Source organism: Carassius gibelio, chromosome B4 (assembly GCF_023724105.1).
Source record: "Carassius gibelio isolate Cgi1373 ecotype wild population from Czech Republic chromosome B4, carGib1.2-hapl.c, whole genome shotgun sequence".
In the NCBI taxonomy this organism is placed as follows: Eukaryota; Metazoa; Chordata; class Actinopteri; order Cypriniformes; family Cyprinidae; genus Carassius; species Carassius gibelio.
Genome location: NC_068399.1, coordinates 15,182,139 through 15,198,784, shown reverse-complemented (window position 1 = coordinate 15,198,784; position 16,646 = coordinate 15,182,139). Strand labels below are relative to the sequence as shown.

The 16,646-nt window shown below is 35.6% G+C and overlaps 3 protein-coding genes across 3 annotated transcripts in view; all 3 read left to right on the top strand.

The window, feature by feature from the left end:
• Positions 1 to 16,646, top strand: part of LOC127956384 (B-cell receptor CD22-like) — an 84,156-nt gene that overhangs the window by 51,571 nt on the left and 15,939 nt on the right. The gene's annotated exons all lie outside the window — the stretch shown is intronic.
• LOC127956387 (fish-egg lectin-like) lies at positions 7,508 to 8,888 on the top strand. The gene is made up of 5 exons (XM_052554237.1): positions 7,508 to 7,597; positions 7,682 to 7,909; positions 7,985 to 8,196; positions 8,336 to 8,463; positions 8,576 to 8,888. Exons 1-5 carry the CDS (start codon positions 7,546 to 7,548, stop codon positions 8,715 to 8,717), a joined length of 762 nt encoding a protein of 253 aa, XP_052410197.1. The 5' UTR covers positions 7,508 to 7,545; the 3' UTR covers positions 8,718 to 8,888.
• Positions 12,047 to 14,456, top strand: LOC127956386 (fish-egg lectin-like). Its single transcript, XM_052554236.1, has 6 exons — positions 12,047 to 12,110; positions 12,811 to 12,881; positions 12,975 to 13,202; positions 13,680 to 13,894; positions 14,047 to 14,174; positions 14,289 to 14,456. Exons 2-6 carry the CDS (start codon positions 12,827 to 12,829, stop codon positions 14,428 to 14,430), a joined length of 768 nt encoding a protein of 255 aa, XP_052410196.1. The 5' UTR covers positions 12,047 to 12,110; positions 12,811 to 12,826; the 3' UTR covers positions 14,431 to 14,456.

The window sequence follows — 16,646 nt, the reverse complement described above, 5'->3', positions numbered from 1 at the left end:
GGTCAAGTGTGTGTTCAGTGCTGTTCATGACAGCAGTCAACTGCAAACACCTTATGCTATAATAACCTAGAGCTCCTGAACTTAAAGATTCAAGCATTTTTTTTTTTTTTGGAAAGGAAAACATCTCAGGTTACGAATGTAACCATGGCTCCCTGAGTAGAGAACGAGACACTGCATCCTCTAGGGGTCGCTATGGGGAACACCTCGTCTTGACCCGTGTCTGAAGCATACATTGAAAAAACACCAATGAGTTGGCCGGCGACAGCCTCTGACATCACTACCGGCGCGACTATAAACAGGCACCGGGAGAACCCGTGATTCACTTGTTGTGTGATTCACTCTTTTTTTCTTTGGAAAGAGCAAGAGCAGAGCTTTTTCATTGAAAAAAAAAAATGCTCACAATGCATACAGATTGCCTCCTCAAAGACATTGTGTGTGTGCTCTTTACCCAAACAAATGACGCAAAGATTGCGTGTCTCATCAGGTGTCAAATAACGCCGACACAGATGCACACATTGTCTAAACCAGGGGTGCCCAACCCTGCTCCTGGTGATCGACTGTCCTTCAAAGTTTAGCTCCAATCCTAATCAGAACAGTCAGTGAAGACAAAGAAGAGAATGACGTGTTCTCCTGGTCCCTGTTTATAGGCGCGGGTAGTAACGTCAGAGGCTGTCGCTGGCCAACTCGTTGGTGTTTTGTTCAGTGTATGCTTCAAACACGGGTCACGATGAGGTGTTCCCCATAGCAAACCCTAGAGGAAGCAGTTCGAAGTTCCCTTGAAAGGGAAAGAAAGATTTATGGAACAGAGGCAAAAATTTAAAATAATAATAATAATACTCTTTTTCTAAAGTGGTTTGACTGAAGTATATCCTTTAAGAATTGCAGAGACATTTCGAAACATTTAAAAAATGTTTATAAATTAAAAAAAACTATTTTTGCCACACAGACCTTTTATGTCATATATAAATGTGTCTTATGTATGATAATCAGCAAAGCTTTCAGTGGACAGGGAAGTTTGAAATTATTAATAAAGAAACATGTATGGAAAAGCTAAAGAGCAGAATGTGATTGACTTTAAAAGGAAGTATTAAAAGTGCAATAAGTCGTGGAAGAGAACTGAATCTGCTGACAATCTGTTTTCTGTGCACATGCAAAATGTGCTGAGGAAGGGGTCCCCTGCAGTCTCATATCAGCTGAATTCAAACAAATTATAAGAGATTCACTATGAGAAAAATTTGACAAAAGACCTGCCTTGATGAGTAGTCATAAACTAAGTAAATAAGCACTGTGCATTGTTCTTTACTAATTCACTCACTCTCACACACACAATGACCTCTGAAGAGGATTTATGCTTATCAGGTGTTGACTAAACCTGTGGCTTTTTTTAGAAAGTAAGTTTCCGACCCTTGACTTAAGCTATATCAATTAATCTCCACTCTAAAAATTATTTGCGACAGTCATCCACCCTATGTTTGTCAAAATTTCAATCCATACATGGGTGATGTTTATGACAGTTTTTTTTTTTTTTTTTATAATGTTTTTATCATGGTCTATACCGAAATATTTTTCAGAAGAGAAAGCAATACAAGACGTTACGATGGCCCTGGACTCATTATGAATGACTGGGTGAGTTCCATCAAAGTAAATTATTCATTTTAAATAATGCAACTTATGTTAAATAAATATAAAACCAAAAATATCAAAACACACTCATTTTATTGTTTTAAAAGCAGAATATACCACAGCTTTCCACTGCTGATTTGTTAATCTATTATGCTGTTTAACAGAGGGATGAGGATGAAGTTTATGCCAGTAGCGCCATGCTGTCACCAAATGGAGCTGCCACCCAGAATCATAAAAGAGAACCTCTCCATTATGCCTCCATTGACTTCTCAAACTTCCAACCAGAGTCAGAAGAGATCAGGGGCATCTCCTCACTGACAACAGACTACGCTGTGATCCGATGTGATCCTGGTGAAGTATCAGAGGCAGAGAGCGCAATAAGAGTTGATCAGCCCAACAGCAGCATCTCATCTGTAATGAAGTCTGAGGAAAACGAGACCATACAAGAGCAGGAGGCAAATATCAGAGAAGAGTTCTCCCAGCCAGCAGAAGATACAACTTATGAAAGCATTACCATCTGAGCTAGAATTCTGAGCTAGAGCTAGAATCATGATCAGTGTTTTCCCATGTAATTACAAAGAATATTGACTTGGAGCTTTCAAGCTTGAAACAATATACATGCATACATACATCTATACTTAGCAAAATGGGATAAAATCCCAAAAGACAAATTATGCAAAAATGCATTTTGATTACATTTTGTGACTATACTCTTGAAACAGTGAGTATTTTAATGTTTACCGATTTGCCTCATTTACTTTGAGCGTAAGTACCACACTTTAGCCATAGTTGTATTATTATTGTTATTATTTTAATATTATTGTAATTATATGAAATTCATTAAAAAAATGTTTTCAGTCCTGCACAAGGTCTGATTTATCTGGAACAGAGTTTTGGTCTGGAGGAAAATATTTCCTTTATTCACAGAGAAGATCTGAAAAGCTGTTCTTAATGTGTGAATGCTGAGCAGCAAGTTATCTGTCACATAACACACATAATTCAAAAAGACATTATTGGTAATTCAATAGCCAAATGGGATGTTTATACTGTATGTGTCTAAATTAAGCTGGAATAGCAGATAAAATGTAAGCAACTTAACATTTTTCACATTCATTTTTCAGTTCTTCTTAACGATGAGCTTCTTTTGAAAAGCTATTTTTAACGTGTGAATGTTGAGGAAGTGGATAGTCCTTCCTGCTCTGAGAGTGACTGACCTCTTTAAGGTTAAAAATCTACAGTCACATATGACATTAGTTTCATTTTCTGATTAATTAAATATTTAAAGTGTAAGTTAAATTCTGAAGAAATTTAAGTTTTACATTTTGTTTAGAAAAACTTTGTTTTCATGTAAAAAAAAAAAAGACAAAGAAAAACAAAACATTTAGCCTATTTAAAATATGTTAGGACAAAATGATGATTTAGATAGAAAACAAAATAAATGCTTTCTCTGCATGAACTTGACCAGAACAGCCTTCACACATTAGGCCGGGCATACACTGTGTGATTTTCATCCGATTTTGAGCCGAATTCTGACTCGTGCGACTCTTTTTCGGGTCGGGCCGAATTTCAGCATTTTTGTGCGTCGTTTGTCGTGCAGATTTCGTGCAGTGTACAAGGGGAAACGAGGCGATAAGCCTCTCCCGACCGGCAATCGGTTGGTCGGATGGATTTCTGACATGTCAGAAATTTTGGTTGCCTCTCATGAGGTATCGCACTATTGAAGCATGGCTACAAACCGATTTTCCGCGTTTCCCTCACTGCGCGTGCGTGAAACCATAAACGAAACCATGGTGACACCTGACACAGCGTGTAGTGTGGACTGAAGTGATGGAGGGCAAAGAAGTTATGGCAAAGAAAAATAAAAATAAAAGAGGGGAAAAAACGCCTGCTTACCTCCAGTTCGCGTTACAAAATGGATTGACCATATTGGCCACGTCTTCCCAGCCACCTGCGCGTCTAGATACGCAGACGCCTTTTTTTTTTTTTTTTTGGGACGTTTCAGCACACATAATTGGGCTTTGGGCATATCACCAAAGCAGTGCGTTTATCCTGGGAAAGCATGTTTATTCTGAAACAGCGACAAACATCCGGGTTCTGAGGGATCCTACGTGTTGATTCGGTTGATTCCTCACGTATAGTGTGAGCAGTCAAATTGCAACTCGGCAATCGGACAGTACAGTGAGCGCACAAAAATCGTGAGCTTTGGCTTTACATCGCATGCGATCTACCAGTACAGTGTGAGTTGGTACCTTGCCGAAATCGCACAGAAATCGCACAGTGTATGCCCGCCTTTAGGGGTGCTCTGATCACGATCGGCCGATCGTTAATGCGCATCTCGTCAGTAAAGCCGGTTATCTAATCAGTGGTTAATTCCATCAGGTGCGTGATTTCACATAGAGCAGCTGTTACTACACAGAGCCGCTGTTAACTGAGAAGATGCGCCAAAAAACGCTGAAAATTAAGTGGATTTGCACATCTTCTCTATTAACAACGGCTTAACAGCTGCTCTATGTGAAATCACGCACCTGATGGAATTAACCACTGATTAGAGAACCGGCTTTACTGACGAGATGTGCATAACGATCAGCCGATCGTGATTGGAGCACCCCTATCACACATCTACTAAAAACATCTTGTTAGCAGTTGGCATAACAAATAAAGCTTAGAGCTGAGAAATTATTTCTCAGAAAAACACTTGCATAATTTGTTTGCAGATGCATGTTTGAATAACAATCAGAGATTGCAATGTTAAGTCCAAGTACTTCACTGCATATTGATTCAGGTAAAGTTCAGTTGGTTTTTAATAACCACATATGGTTTTCAATAACCCGAGACTCGAACCCACAACCCTAGGGTTAGGAGTCAAACTCTCTATCCGCAGGGCCACGACTTCCCCACATTTTCCAATCTGTTAAATTAGACAAACTAAATAAAATTATATTAAAACAGTGAACAGAATGTTGACAGTGATACAGTAAGTTGTACACTAGTAGTCAATCAGTATGTTCACACAGCACAGTTTCACTCGGCCTCAAATCATCAGTAAAGAACTTGGTTTCCTTTTGAATTTAGGAAACATACTACACTGCTACAACTACATGAGATAGACCCTTGTCTGGGAAGTCTTAAAGTTTATTCTTCAGAAGTGCTGTTTTCTTTTTGTTGAACTGTTAGATGCCTGCAATGAATTTGCTCAGTATACTTCTGAAAATGGTTATGTGCATTGTTTTCTTGGGGGTTGCAAATTTTGGATTTCCATGAGTTTATTTAATTTGCACAGAGTTGCAATAGTGTATTTCCCCCACAAGCATCTGTTAATGTAATGGACATAGCAGAGAAAATCTTTTTCATTTTTTTCTTTTTTAAGGTGTGCTTTCTTGTCACTTCTACATATCTATTTTTACCACCAAAATGTGACATTGTGTGTCCAGTTGATGAAATGTTTATTTTGTAATACAGTGCTTCAGATAATCTGCTGACAGTAGTGCTTAACGATTAATCGCAATTGATCGCATTCAAAATAAAAGTTGTTGTTTAGGCTACATAATATGTGTGTGTGTACTTCTTATGTATATATAAACACACATACAGTGTACATTTTGAAAATATTTACATGTATATGTTTATATTAATATCATTTATATTATATATGAATACATTTAATATATACACAATATAGCTTTCTTAAATTTATACATGCATGTGTGTGTATTTATATACCTAGTACACAAACATATATTATGTAAAAAAAAAAAAATCACTTTAAATAGTATCATTTCGTCTTCTGCTTTCTCTTATTCATTGCTACCTCTGTCAGTCTCTTTGACTGATTCAATGAAAAGACTGGATTCAATAGTTCAGTTTTCAAGCTATTCTCACTGTATCTTACAGTGATTATTTAAGGAATATTGGTTCATATTTTTTATTCCAATTCCCCCGAAGGTTTTTTTTTTCTTCATGCCTTTCTAAACAATGTGTTATTTCAAACTGTCTGTAATTCTCCCTAAAATAAGGACAAGTGAGGAATGCAATTAAATTTGTGGACTGTAGGGGCATGAGTTTACCACATTAAGCCTGAAAATATGAAACGTGATTCAGACAGCTGACAACTTTTTAATCATGCTTAGCAGTAACTGCATGCACTGTAGAAAAGCAAAGTTTATCAGTAATGAATTATTTGTTGTTGAAATTTTTTCTTTTTAAATACATATTTAGCTTATTTAATGTTTTTTTCCCAATCCATTCCAGATACCAAGCATTTTTTTTTTTACTGTATCAAAACAGTTTGCAAGGAACAATTCTCATTGCTTGATGCTTATGTATTTAGTTACGTCCTTTGTTTGTAGTGCTTTCACATTATTTACTTAAAGCCCAACACTAGACAGGAGGATTGACATTACGGACATCCTCTTTATCTGATTCTAATCTGACAATCTTATCTGTGTGTACATCTTGTTCTGTACATGTGCCAGGTGTGGAGAATGACAGAAATACTGGAGATCAACTGCTTAACTTTTACTCTTGTATTGAACTGAACTACACTGAAACTACACTGAACTATAACTTCAGCTGATTTTGTCTTTTTTAGTGCTACTTTACATCATAATTGCTCATTATTTTCCTGTTTATCATTGGGATGTTGCATTTAAAAAAAAAATCAGAAACACTTTATTTTATGGTTAAAAACAGCTTTACCTCACAAGCAAATCAAATATCACATGAAGTGTACAGTATATGAAAATTTTGTCTTTTAGCACTGGTAAAAGTATAAACAAATGAAAACTTGATTCTTACACTAGACTCTAAAAGACCAAAAGAGGATTTTTGCAGTGCATTAGATGATGAGAAAGACAAGCAAGCACAACAGTGGGATGCCGTTTAAAAACAAAAGTGAATGTATTGTTTGTACTTGGTTCAAAGCAAACATGAAAGAACGTTCATGTCAAAATGTTATCAGTTTACTTGTGATTGCTTTGTAGGGCTTTCATTTTCGTTTTTTCTACAGATCAGGTACTTTGTTCCTTCATTTAGAGATAACCATGCTCATTTTTTTCCCAACAAATTACTTTTATGAGAAAATATCCTCATTTTTCTATTGCAGAGTCATATTGCCTCCCCATTGGCACAGGATACAAGTATTGTAAGTAGAGCAGTTTAAATAAAATAAAATAATCAGCCGAGAGGTGATTTTCACACCACAGAAAAGAGACAAGAATTGCTTAGCAATGTTCATGATTATGTAAGCATTGTTGCCATTGAAATAAAAGCTAAATGATTTTAAAAACAAAATCAAAGACATAACATTTAGAAAAATCATGCTTTCATGCTACATTAATGATGATGTAGGTAAAAGTGATCCATAATTCATATGACATTTTTTAAGGTAACTTCCAGCAAGTTATCTAACTAATCACTCAATGACAGGGGGAGAACAGTGAGGTCAGGACCATGGCATGCAGGCAAACGGGTCATGGGTGCACACACCGAGAGACCAGAAAAATGTGATCAGTGTACTTAAAAATAAAGAGCAGAGATTCTTCTAAATCATCTGCTCAAATTCTCTTTCCACCTACAGTATCAGCTGTTGCCCTCGCAAAACCAGGAAACAAAGCGCAGCTATAAAAGCTAACTGTCACGCGACAGTAACTCCAAACATTGTAACAGCACCTGTAGAGTAAGCGCAGGAGAATCACATTGAATCAGACTGAATTCAAGAAAAAGGGTTAGCTTTATTTGATAATACTACAACATGATTGTAAGGCTGCTGTTAGAATTTCTATCTCAGTTTTTACATAGAAGCAACTTCATGGTTTTCATGTTGTATGGAATTTAAGAAGACAGGTAAACTAAAATGAGTTCATAGACATATATTTCTTTTCTTTTCAGGAACAGGACCAGGCAATTGCTCTGTGTTGAGGAACAATGAAAGTTTGTCAGAGCCTCCTGCTGTTCTGCCTGCTCCATTATACTCTAGGTAAACTATGAATGTGGTTTTTTGGGGGGATTAATGAACATATAACATGTTGTAGAATACATATTTTGATCCTTTTCCCCATAGCTTTGGAGTGTGAAGTGGTTCCTGGTAACCTGAAGCAGATTGATGCTGGTGTCGGGGTAGTAGGTGGGGTGAACGATGACAATGAAGTCTTCCTGTTGCTGGGGAAGGAATTTAGAAAGATAAATGTAACCATGAAGCACTTTACTGTCGGACCTGCTGGAGAACTAGCGGTGAATTTATCAAACAGCGTCTTTAAGTTTCAGAGTGGTCAGTTCAGCTCGATTCCAAGTAAGTCAGTCAATAGTTCAATATCAAAGATAAATGCTATTCTATTTTCACTCATTCTCTATGTTTTATTGCCAGTTACTTTTAAACAGGTGGATGCCGGAGGTGACCAGATTATTGCAGGTGTAACTCCACTAGATGATATCTTCTGTTTAAATAAGGATGCTAACAACATTGGGCCATCCAGCAGTTTTACTTGGGTACAACTTGCAGGAAAGCTGAAGTACTACAGCTGTGGCCCGTACAGCTGCTGGGGGGTGAACGCTGCAGGGAATATCCTCATCAGAAGGGTGAGTGCACTGTAATGTGATGCTATGAAATAGTTAACATTGAGTTCTAGGCACATTTAAACAATTTTTTACAGTAAAGGAATTAAAAACACATGTGTTTTGTTCCCTGGGTGATTTTCTGTCTTGATGTGTTCTACAGTCTGTATGGGGTGCTTCCTGTGGAGGGTCGAGCTCTTTCGATGTCATTACTGGAAGTATGTCTATGGTTGAAGTAGCGACTGATGGCAGCGTCTTTGCTGTTGACACTCAGGGGTCTTTGTTTCAGAGGTAAGCAAAAAAAGTGCTTGCATTGAAAGTTTGCTTTATTTAAGAAATATGGGATAAAATATGAGAACAATTTCATTTGCATTAACCATTATTCTTGTGTATTTTATATTAGAATTGGTGTCGCTGCATCGAATCCCATTGGCACAGGTTGGTTAGGTTATCTTGTGTGTCCAGATGGCCACAAGCACGTGACTTATGATCTGGGAAGGCTGTATGTCATCTGTAGTGATGGATCCATCAGGAGATGCATTTAAATGTCCAACAGAGGAGCTCAACTATAATTATAAACAGAAAATTTACATTGAAACTTGTTTTTCCTTTCTTTCCTTTGTACATTTTGTACATTTGTTGTTGATCGAGTAAAGCATTTTGATTTATGCCTTATGATTTTTAAATTGTCAATAAAGAATTGCTATTCTACACTATCAGCGTCTTTATGATCAGTCATTACATTAACTAATTTACATGTTTAAATAAGTTGCAAGTATTATGGGCAAAATGCATGAGGTGTCCCATTCAGTTTGTCAGAAAGAATTTAAAACCATTTAATACAATTACAAAGTAAAGTTACCTAATGTAATATACAGTAAGCCAGTTGTTATTGTATATTTTATCACCCTAAAGAAGTTTATAAAAAAAAAAAATCTGTGGATTTATCCCTCTTATTACATGCTATTTAACACGTGCAAATAATTGGAAACAAAACACTGATTTGAAATATATTAGTTCACTTATAGTAACTAAAATGAAGCTTAAGCTATGCAACAAGATAAACACCAGAACATCATTACAGTAATACTGTGTATTAAGGTAAGGAAGAGAAAACAATTAGCTCACAACAGTGGCATAGCAAGTCAGCCTCAGGGTCATATGCAAAACAATTTGCTCGGTTCACTTCACCTAGGACCTATAGTTGATTTTTGAGTAGATAAAGTTACATGGATCATGTTTCACAAGCTGTTTTATTTATGGTATAAAAACTTAGAAATAACAGCATCTGTTTGGGGTGAATTATGTCTTATTCCTCTCACCACGAAGCAAACAGTAAAATAAAAAACTTGAACAGTCTCGCTGCTTTTTCTTCTGTGTCTGCGTATTCAAGCCGCGCGCTTCAGTTTGAATCTGATTAGCGCGTTCTGTGCGGGGGCGTGGTCACATATAACGAAGGGAGACATGAAAAACAGACATCGCGTTGTTTTCATATGGATCACTTTATCACAGAATATCAGAGTTTCGTTTCTCTCAAGACGGTAGGCTGAGATTATTATGCAAAGTGTTCTAGTAACGTACATAGAGATGGGCAAAAGATTTGAAATCTATAACGACTCGTTTCAGCGATTCAGAGTCGACTCCTTACTTTAGAAGCCAATAACTTTATAAATTGTGTACTTTTTGGTTTAATTATTTGCACATTGTTTACACAGATGGACAGCTACATCATACACTGTAATACAGGTAATTTTTGATTTCCCATCTGTGTGGCTCTTTAACGTTTCAAGTCCATTCATTATTTGTAACACGCAGGCCACCTAATAATCGCAGCTTTGTGCTATGTTTCTACAAAGTGCTTACTTTAAATTTTATAATAAAATATGTCGAATAAAAGTGATTGTATGCTCTTTAATTTGCAGTGAGATAATTCGCCAGAAGTGGCATATGAATCAATGATATTTTCCTCTTTAATATTTGCAGCAAGAAATAAACATGAATATTTTAGTGCATGTTTAAAAAAAAATAAAAAATAAAATAAAAAACTGAACAATTTAAAACTAATGAATGTCTCACGACATCATTCAATCAGAGTAAAAAAAAAAAAAAAGTAAATAAGTCTACTTTTTAATCACTGTTTTTCAAGAATTAAAAATGTTGATGCCACAGACTTTTTTTTTTCTTCACATTAACGTCACACAATAAAAGATAATATAATACAATATAATATTGTATTTTTTACAATATCCCTAAATTATTATGATGTTAATCTTATTTCGTTATTTTTTAAACGTGGCACTAAAAAAATGCAAACACACTTTTGGCACAGCGAAAAAAAAAAAAAAAAAAAAAAAAAATATATATATATATATATATATATATAAAAGAATAAAAAATAGTGAGGGGAGATCTAATTTATTTGTAAGTAAACTAGTGTTTCCTAAATCAATGACACAAAGATGAATTTGACGAACCTGACTCTACGACATCTCAACTGCACACGCCCTTAGAAAGAAATGCCTCTTTATGGATTACATTATGAATTAATTTTTGTTTTTTATTTTAATTATTTCATTTTAAAGTAATAATTCAAAGCCTTTTATATATATGCTTTATAAAAACTCTCGCTGAGTTTCGGTTAATTTTTGTTAAGCCCTCCAAGTCATTTTTAACATTTCTTACTATCTCTAAATTAACTTAAAAAAGAAATGAAAAGAAATATGACCACTTTGGCATTAAATACCAAAACTGAAATATTGTAACAGCAGCTGTGTATGGGGTAGAGAGAGAAAAAAGACATGGGCTCCAGTCGGACGAGGGGCGAGAATTCTGATAACATTCCCTAAACTCTCCGGGTCCATATGCACTTGCATACCCAGCATGCCCAGACGTTACGCCACTGGCTCACAAGCACAAATAAGGTGAATTCCAAAAAGGCATTTTTCAGCCCTTGAAGTGCAGTAGGCCTACGATAAGAAAGACATGAAAATTTAGCAACTTAACTCCTCCAGGAAGTGCTCTTCCATAAGGCCATCAGTGAAGGGTTCATGCAACGCTCACTTCGAGGAAGTGTCAAGAGATGAATGACACAGAATTACAGAAAAAAACGATACTTTAGTAAACATATTAACTATCATATTAACAGGAGGAAATAAGTAATGCACTGATGCATTCTATGGGATGATATTAGCAAATAAAAGATAAATAGTTTGTACATCATCTGTAAAATGTGGATCTTGTTATTAAGTAACTATCTTACGTTAACATCCTCATGTCTTTTTCTAACTGTGGTGTACAGAATGGTTAGTGCTCTATATAGCTATGCTTTATTATTTACACACCACTGGATACAACAAGTTCTCGAACCCTAATTATAGCCCTGCTACCCTATTATTATGATTTGCATATTATTACATGCAAATGAAATGCCTTTTAGTTAATGCCATTTGTTTTTACATGTACTGAATTTTTATTTAGTTGCATAGTTAAGTGGGTTGTGTTTAACACATTAAACACAGTGATTATCAATTCCACACAGTGAGGTATATTCTAAACTTTTCATGCAAAAAGCAACAACACCGCTATTAAATCTATCTTTGTGATAAACAAAAGTTTGAAAAAAACAAAAACAACAACAACAGCAAAAAAAAAACAAAAAAAAAAAACACCCAGTCTTGTGATAAAGAAGAATTCAACAAATGTGGGCTAAACTGGTTATTGTAAAACTGATACGCCAAGACATCAAAATACCAGCATGACAAATTCCCCGCAAACAACTGCCTTATTCCTGTAAATAGTAGACATTACCTAATCAGGAAACAAAGTGCACCTATATAAGCTAATTGTCAAGCAATAGCATCTCCAAACTTTGTGGCGGCACCTGTAGTGTGAGCACAGGAAAATCACACTGATCGCTGAATCTACTGACACAACAGAAGGTTGGCTTCGTTTAATAATACATAATTATCTAATCTTGGTGTTAGAATTGGAATCTCAGCTTCTGGATATAAACCAGAAACAACCTCATGCTTATTCATGTTTTAGGGTATTTAAAAAGACTTTAAAACGATTATACTTTTACATGCTCTGTCTCTACAAAGAGGTCAGTCAGTACAAGATCAGATGCAGGTTCATAGACTCTTTTTGGTTACACTTTAATTCTATAGTCCACTTTAGACATTCTACTAACTAATCGTAACTTTGCAACTACAGGTGCTTCTCAGTAAATTAGAATGTCATGGAAAAGTTCATTTATTTCAGTAATTCAACTCAAATTGTGAAACTTGTGTAATAAATACATTCACTGCACACAGACTGAAGTAGTTTAAGTCTTTGGTTCTTTTAATTGTGGCCCACAAAGTAATTTCAAAGTAATTTCTAATGTATTGATAAGTACCTGTACATATCAATTAACACCCCTTAGTGGACTGTTAGATTAGGGTTGGGTTAGTAATAAGTTCACAAGTACTTGCAAATTTACTTACAGTATTGTAAGTCTGTTGGTGGACCATCATAATAAAAATATTAAGAATCTACTAATACTCTAATGCCCAGTAGTTGACATGCAGTTGCAAAGTTATTTATAGTTAGAATATCAAGTGGACTTTCAAAATAAAGTGCCTTTTTTCTTCTTTTAAGGAACAGATCAGAAACAATGAAAGTTTGTCTGTGCATCCTGCTATTTAGCCACCTGTTCCTTTATACTATAGGTAAATGACGATTATATGACTTATAATCATATCAAGATAACATTTGAAGAATAATCTGCAGAACTGATTATTGTATTATATTTTTCCACATAGCTTATAATTGTGAAGTGATACCTGGTACCCTGAAGCAGATTGATGCTGGGCTAGGGGTAGTAGGTGGGGTGAATGATGACAATGAGGTCTTCCTGTTCCTGGGGACCAGATTTGAAAGGATAGGATCCTCCCTAAAGCACTTTACTGTCGGACCTGCTGGAGAACTAGGGGCAAATTCAACAAACAATGTCTTCAAGTTTGCGGATGGAAGCTTCAAGCAGATTCCAGGTAAGAATTGTTGTGGTATGCTTTCAAGTGTGCAAAATACATTGCTTTAGATTAATGCATTTGTCTGAAGCTTTTGTGCTTACATAGCATTTTAATGCTGACCGAATAGATACTGTATACATTTTTTTCAGTCTTTTGTGATTCTTAGGAAATCAAACTAATGACTTTGGCAATGCAACATTCTTTGTCAGTTTAACATGCATCTTTGATTATTAAAAAAAATCCTCTGTAATGAAGGCCAATACTTCATAAGGTGTGGCATTGAAAAAAAAAAAAAAAAACAGTTCAGAATAATATATTAATCCAAATCTGGCTTCTATCATTCTACAACCGAAATCACAATTGGAGTTTAGCTACAGAATGCAATTGTCACTGCTGTAAAAACAATTACTGCTAAATACAGCCTTAGTGGCTTTAAAGTTTGATGTTCAGTCTGTTGCTGGCTTTTTTCATTCAATCTCTTTGTTATATTGTCAGGCATTCAACTCAAACAAGTGGATGCTGGGGGTGACCAGATTATTGTAGGTGTTTCACCGGTAGACGATGTCTTCTGCTTAAATAAGGATGCTAACAATGTCATGCCATCCAGTGACGCTCCTTGGGTTCAACTTACAGGAAAGCTGAAGTACTACAGCTGTGGTCCGAACAGCTGTTGGGGAGTGAACGCTGCAGGAAATATCGTCATCAGAAGGGTGAGTGCACCGCTAAGATTTCAGAATCTTGTGAAGTGCATCACTGAATCTCTAGTTCTAGGCAGCTTAATATAATTACTTGTTAAAGTAAAAAATAAAAGTAAAAAAAAAAAAAAAAAAAACAGATCACGCACTCTTCTTGTGTTGTACAGTCTGTAACTGGTGCTAACTGTGGAGGGTCAGGTGCTTTTGAGGCTGTTGCTGGAGCTCTGTCCATGGTCGAAGTAGCAAGTGATGGCAATGTCTTTGGTGTTGACCTTCAGGGGAATTTACTGCAAAGGTGAGCTACAAAATACATGTCTTTGAAATTTAGTTTAGTTTAAAGAAACTGGCAATTATGAACAAAAATTAAATTATTTTCCTCAGCAGAAACCATTTTTCTTGTGTATTTTAGAGCTGGTATCACTATATCGAATCCCCCTGGATCTAGTTGGGGACTTATTTCAATCTGTCCCAATGGCCACAAGCACGTGACTTCTGATCTGGGAAGGCTGTACGTTATCTGTAGTGATGGATCCATCAGGAGATGCATTTAAATGGCCAACAGAGGAGCTCAACTATATAATTATAAAGGAAATAAATAAATAAAATTCTGTCTCTTTAATGTCTTTGCTGTTGAACAAATAAAATTTTATGATTTGAGATTTTACATAATATGTAAAGTGTCAGTAAAAGGTAAATAAAGTGCTTTACCGTTTTCAATTATTACTTTTATTATTGTTATTTTACCCTTGTGCTGCGTTGAAAATCCTTTACTTTATTAAGTGTTCTGGTCAAAAATCACTAGCCTTCTCTCTTTAAACCATGAAAAAAGGAAAATGTATTGATTTATTTTGTTGTTTGGCATGATAACGATTAGAAAGCATATGTGACTGGGCATAAAATCAAGTTTGACCTTTTTCACAATCATGACAAATGCATCTAAGCATGTTTGAAATGTGCTTTCAGTGTGCACTTTATAAAGCCCTGTCAATAAGAGTGATTAGTGCAATCCAAGTCCAATCCAAAAAGACCAATAACAATGAATATTCTAATAAAAAATAAAATAAAAAAAAGAATGATAAATTTTTATCTCACGGTGACTTTAATATGTTTTTGTATGAATAAGTCATAAAAAAATTTGGACAGTCAGTTTTGGGGAGCAACATGTAACTTAATTACGTGATTTAATTACAAAATAAATTGTATACAATTTCTAATGTAATTTGTTACATTTACTGAGAAAAAAAAAATAATGTTTAATATTTTTTTACACATGCCCATATGATTTCTTACCCAAATGGCATTGACTGCTTTAAAATATAAGTCATAAATGTTTCAGGAGTTTAGGACAGAGATTAGAACATATGCTCATTACATAACTACTGCATTTCCTATTTGGGTTAAGTTATGCTTTATTTTATATCACAACAAATATTTGATTTCAAAAACAGCTGTTAAACAGTTCTTGTTATGATTTTAAATCTGTATTTAACCTCAGAACAATCTCAAAATAAAAAGAGGTGTTAATTATAAAATCTGGTTTTGTGACTGTTCTTTAAAGTTAAATTATTATTATTTTATCCTTGGTCGGGAGGTTGAAGGTTCGCACACTTGCAAAATGTGTTTAAGGTTAAAAAAAAAAGCATTATTTTCCACATACTGTAAATTACTGTTGCTCTACTATGCCCGCCTTCTGAAACGCATGCATGTGATGGAAATGTTACACCCTTTATCATACTGTGATGCCATGACTTGCCATCTCCTGGCACGATGAGACAAAACTAATAAACTCATTACAAATGAGGCATTTGTTGCAACCAGTGGGGACATAATTACTGATTATAATATAGTTTGGATAGCACACTTTTACATCTATGTTCAAAAATGTGAGTGACGATTAAGGCGTTAAAAATGTAAATGTACATAGAGGCTGTTCGTCAGAAGAGCCAGACTGTCCTTGCAAAGTTAACCGTACCACCTTATAGAAACTGCCTTTGTGCACAGAAGCATTAGACTGTTTAGCAAACAGTCCTCGTCCTCAGTAAAATGCTCTGCACACATTTGAATATTTGGGTTGAACTGTTCTGGAACAGTGTTGTAGGTACAACTTAACCACTGATTTCTAGTTGTGTCCTCTTTCGGAAGGCCAAACAAAGTAGTTTCACTTTCACAACGAAACACACAGCATCTCCACAACATGGCAGTGGTGGCAACAGAGAGAATACAAGTTATGCTTCCTTTCTCTGCATGAACATTAAGGTGGTGTTCTTCCCTAGAGTTTGGGTACTCGAACTTGGACTCGGACTCGAGTCCGGACTCGAGTCCAATTTTGAACGAACTCGGACTTGTCACGCACTCGGGTGAATTTGTACTCGGACTTGACACGGACTTGAACATTTTGGACTTGGAAAATATTCCGAGTACAGTCGAGTCCGCGTCATGTGTAACAATAAAACCAGCATAAAATTGAGATGAGAAATTAATGTCTCCCCTTCTGTCATTTTACTGCACCACATCGGCAGGCAGCAGTAGTATATCATCTTATGCTTGCAGACGAAACACACACATCACTCACTGGATATCAATGTGGATTAGTGATGGGAAGTTCGATTCTTTTCCGCGAACAAGGTTCTTTCGGACGGTTTGATTCAATAAACCGGTTGAAAAAAAAAGGGTTCACCGGTTCTTTTACGTCATTGGCGATTAATCATAACTTCAGTCAGTTAAAAACCTCATAATCATGAAAAGTTTACAATTAAGTTTTGTAACA

What these genes read in the sequence shown, in the direction of transcription:
- LOC127956387 (XM_052554237.1), top strand. Translation starts at nt 7,546, where the DNA reads ATGAAAGTTTGTCAGAGCCTCCTGCTGTTCTGCCTGCTCCATTATACT. An exon ending in TCAGTTCAGCTCGATTCCAA is followed by an intron (nt 7,910 to 7,984) that starts GTAAGTCAGTCA and finishes TTTTATTGCCAG; the next exon opens with TTACTTTTAAACAGGTGGAT. An exon ending in GGAATATCCTCATCAGAAGG is followed by an intron (nt 8,197 to 8,335) that starts GTGAGTGCACTG and finishes TGTGTTCTACAG; the next exon opens with TCTGTATGGGGTGCTTCCTG.
- LOC127956386 (XM_052554236.1), top strand. Translation starts at nt 12,827, where the DNA reads ATGAAAGTTTGTCTGTGCATCCTGCTATTTAGCCACCTGTTCCTTTAT. An exon ending in AAGCTTCAAGCAGATTCCAG is followed by an intron (nt 13,203 to 13,679) that starts GTAAGAATTGTT and finishes TTATATTGTCAG; the next exon opens with GCATTCAACTCAAACAAGTG. An exon ending in GAAATATCGTCATCAGAAGG is followed by an intron (nt 13,895 to 14,046) that starts GTGAGTGCACCG and finishes TGTGTTGTACAG; the next exon opens with TCTGTAACTGGTGCTAACTG.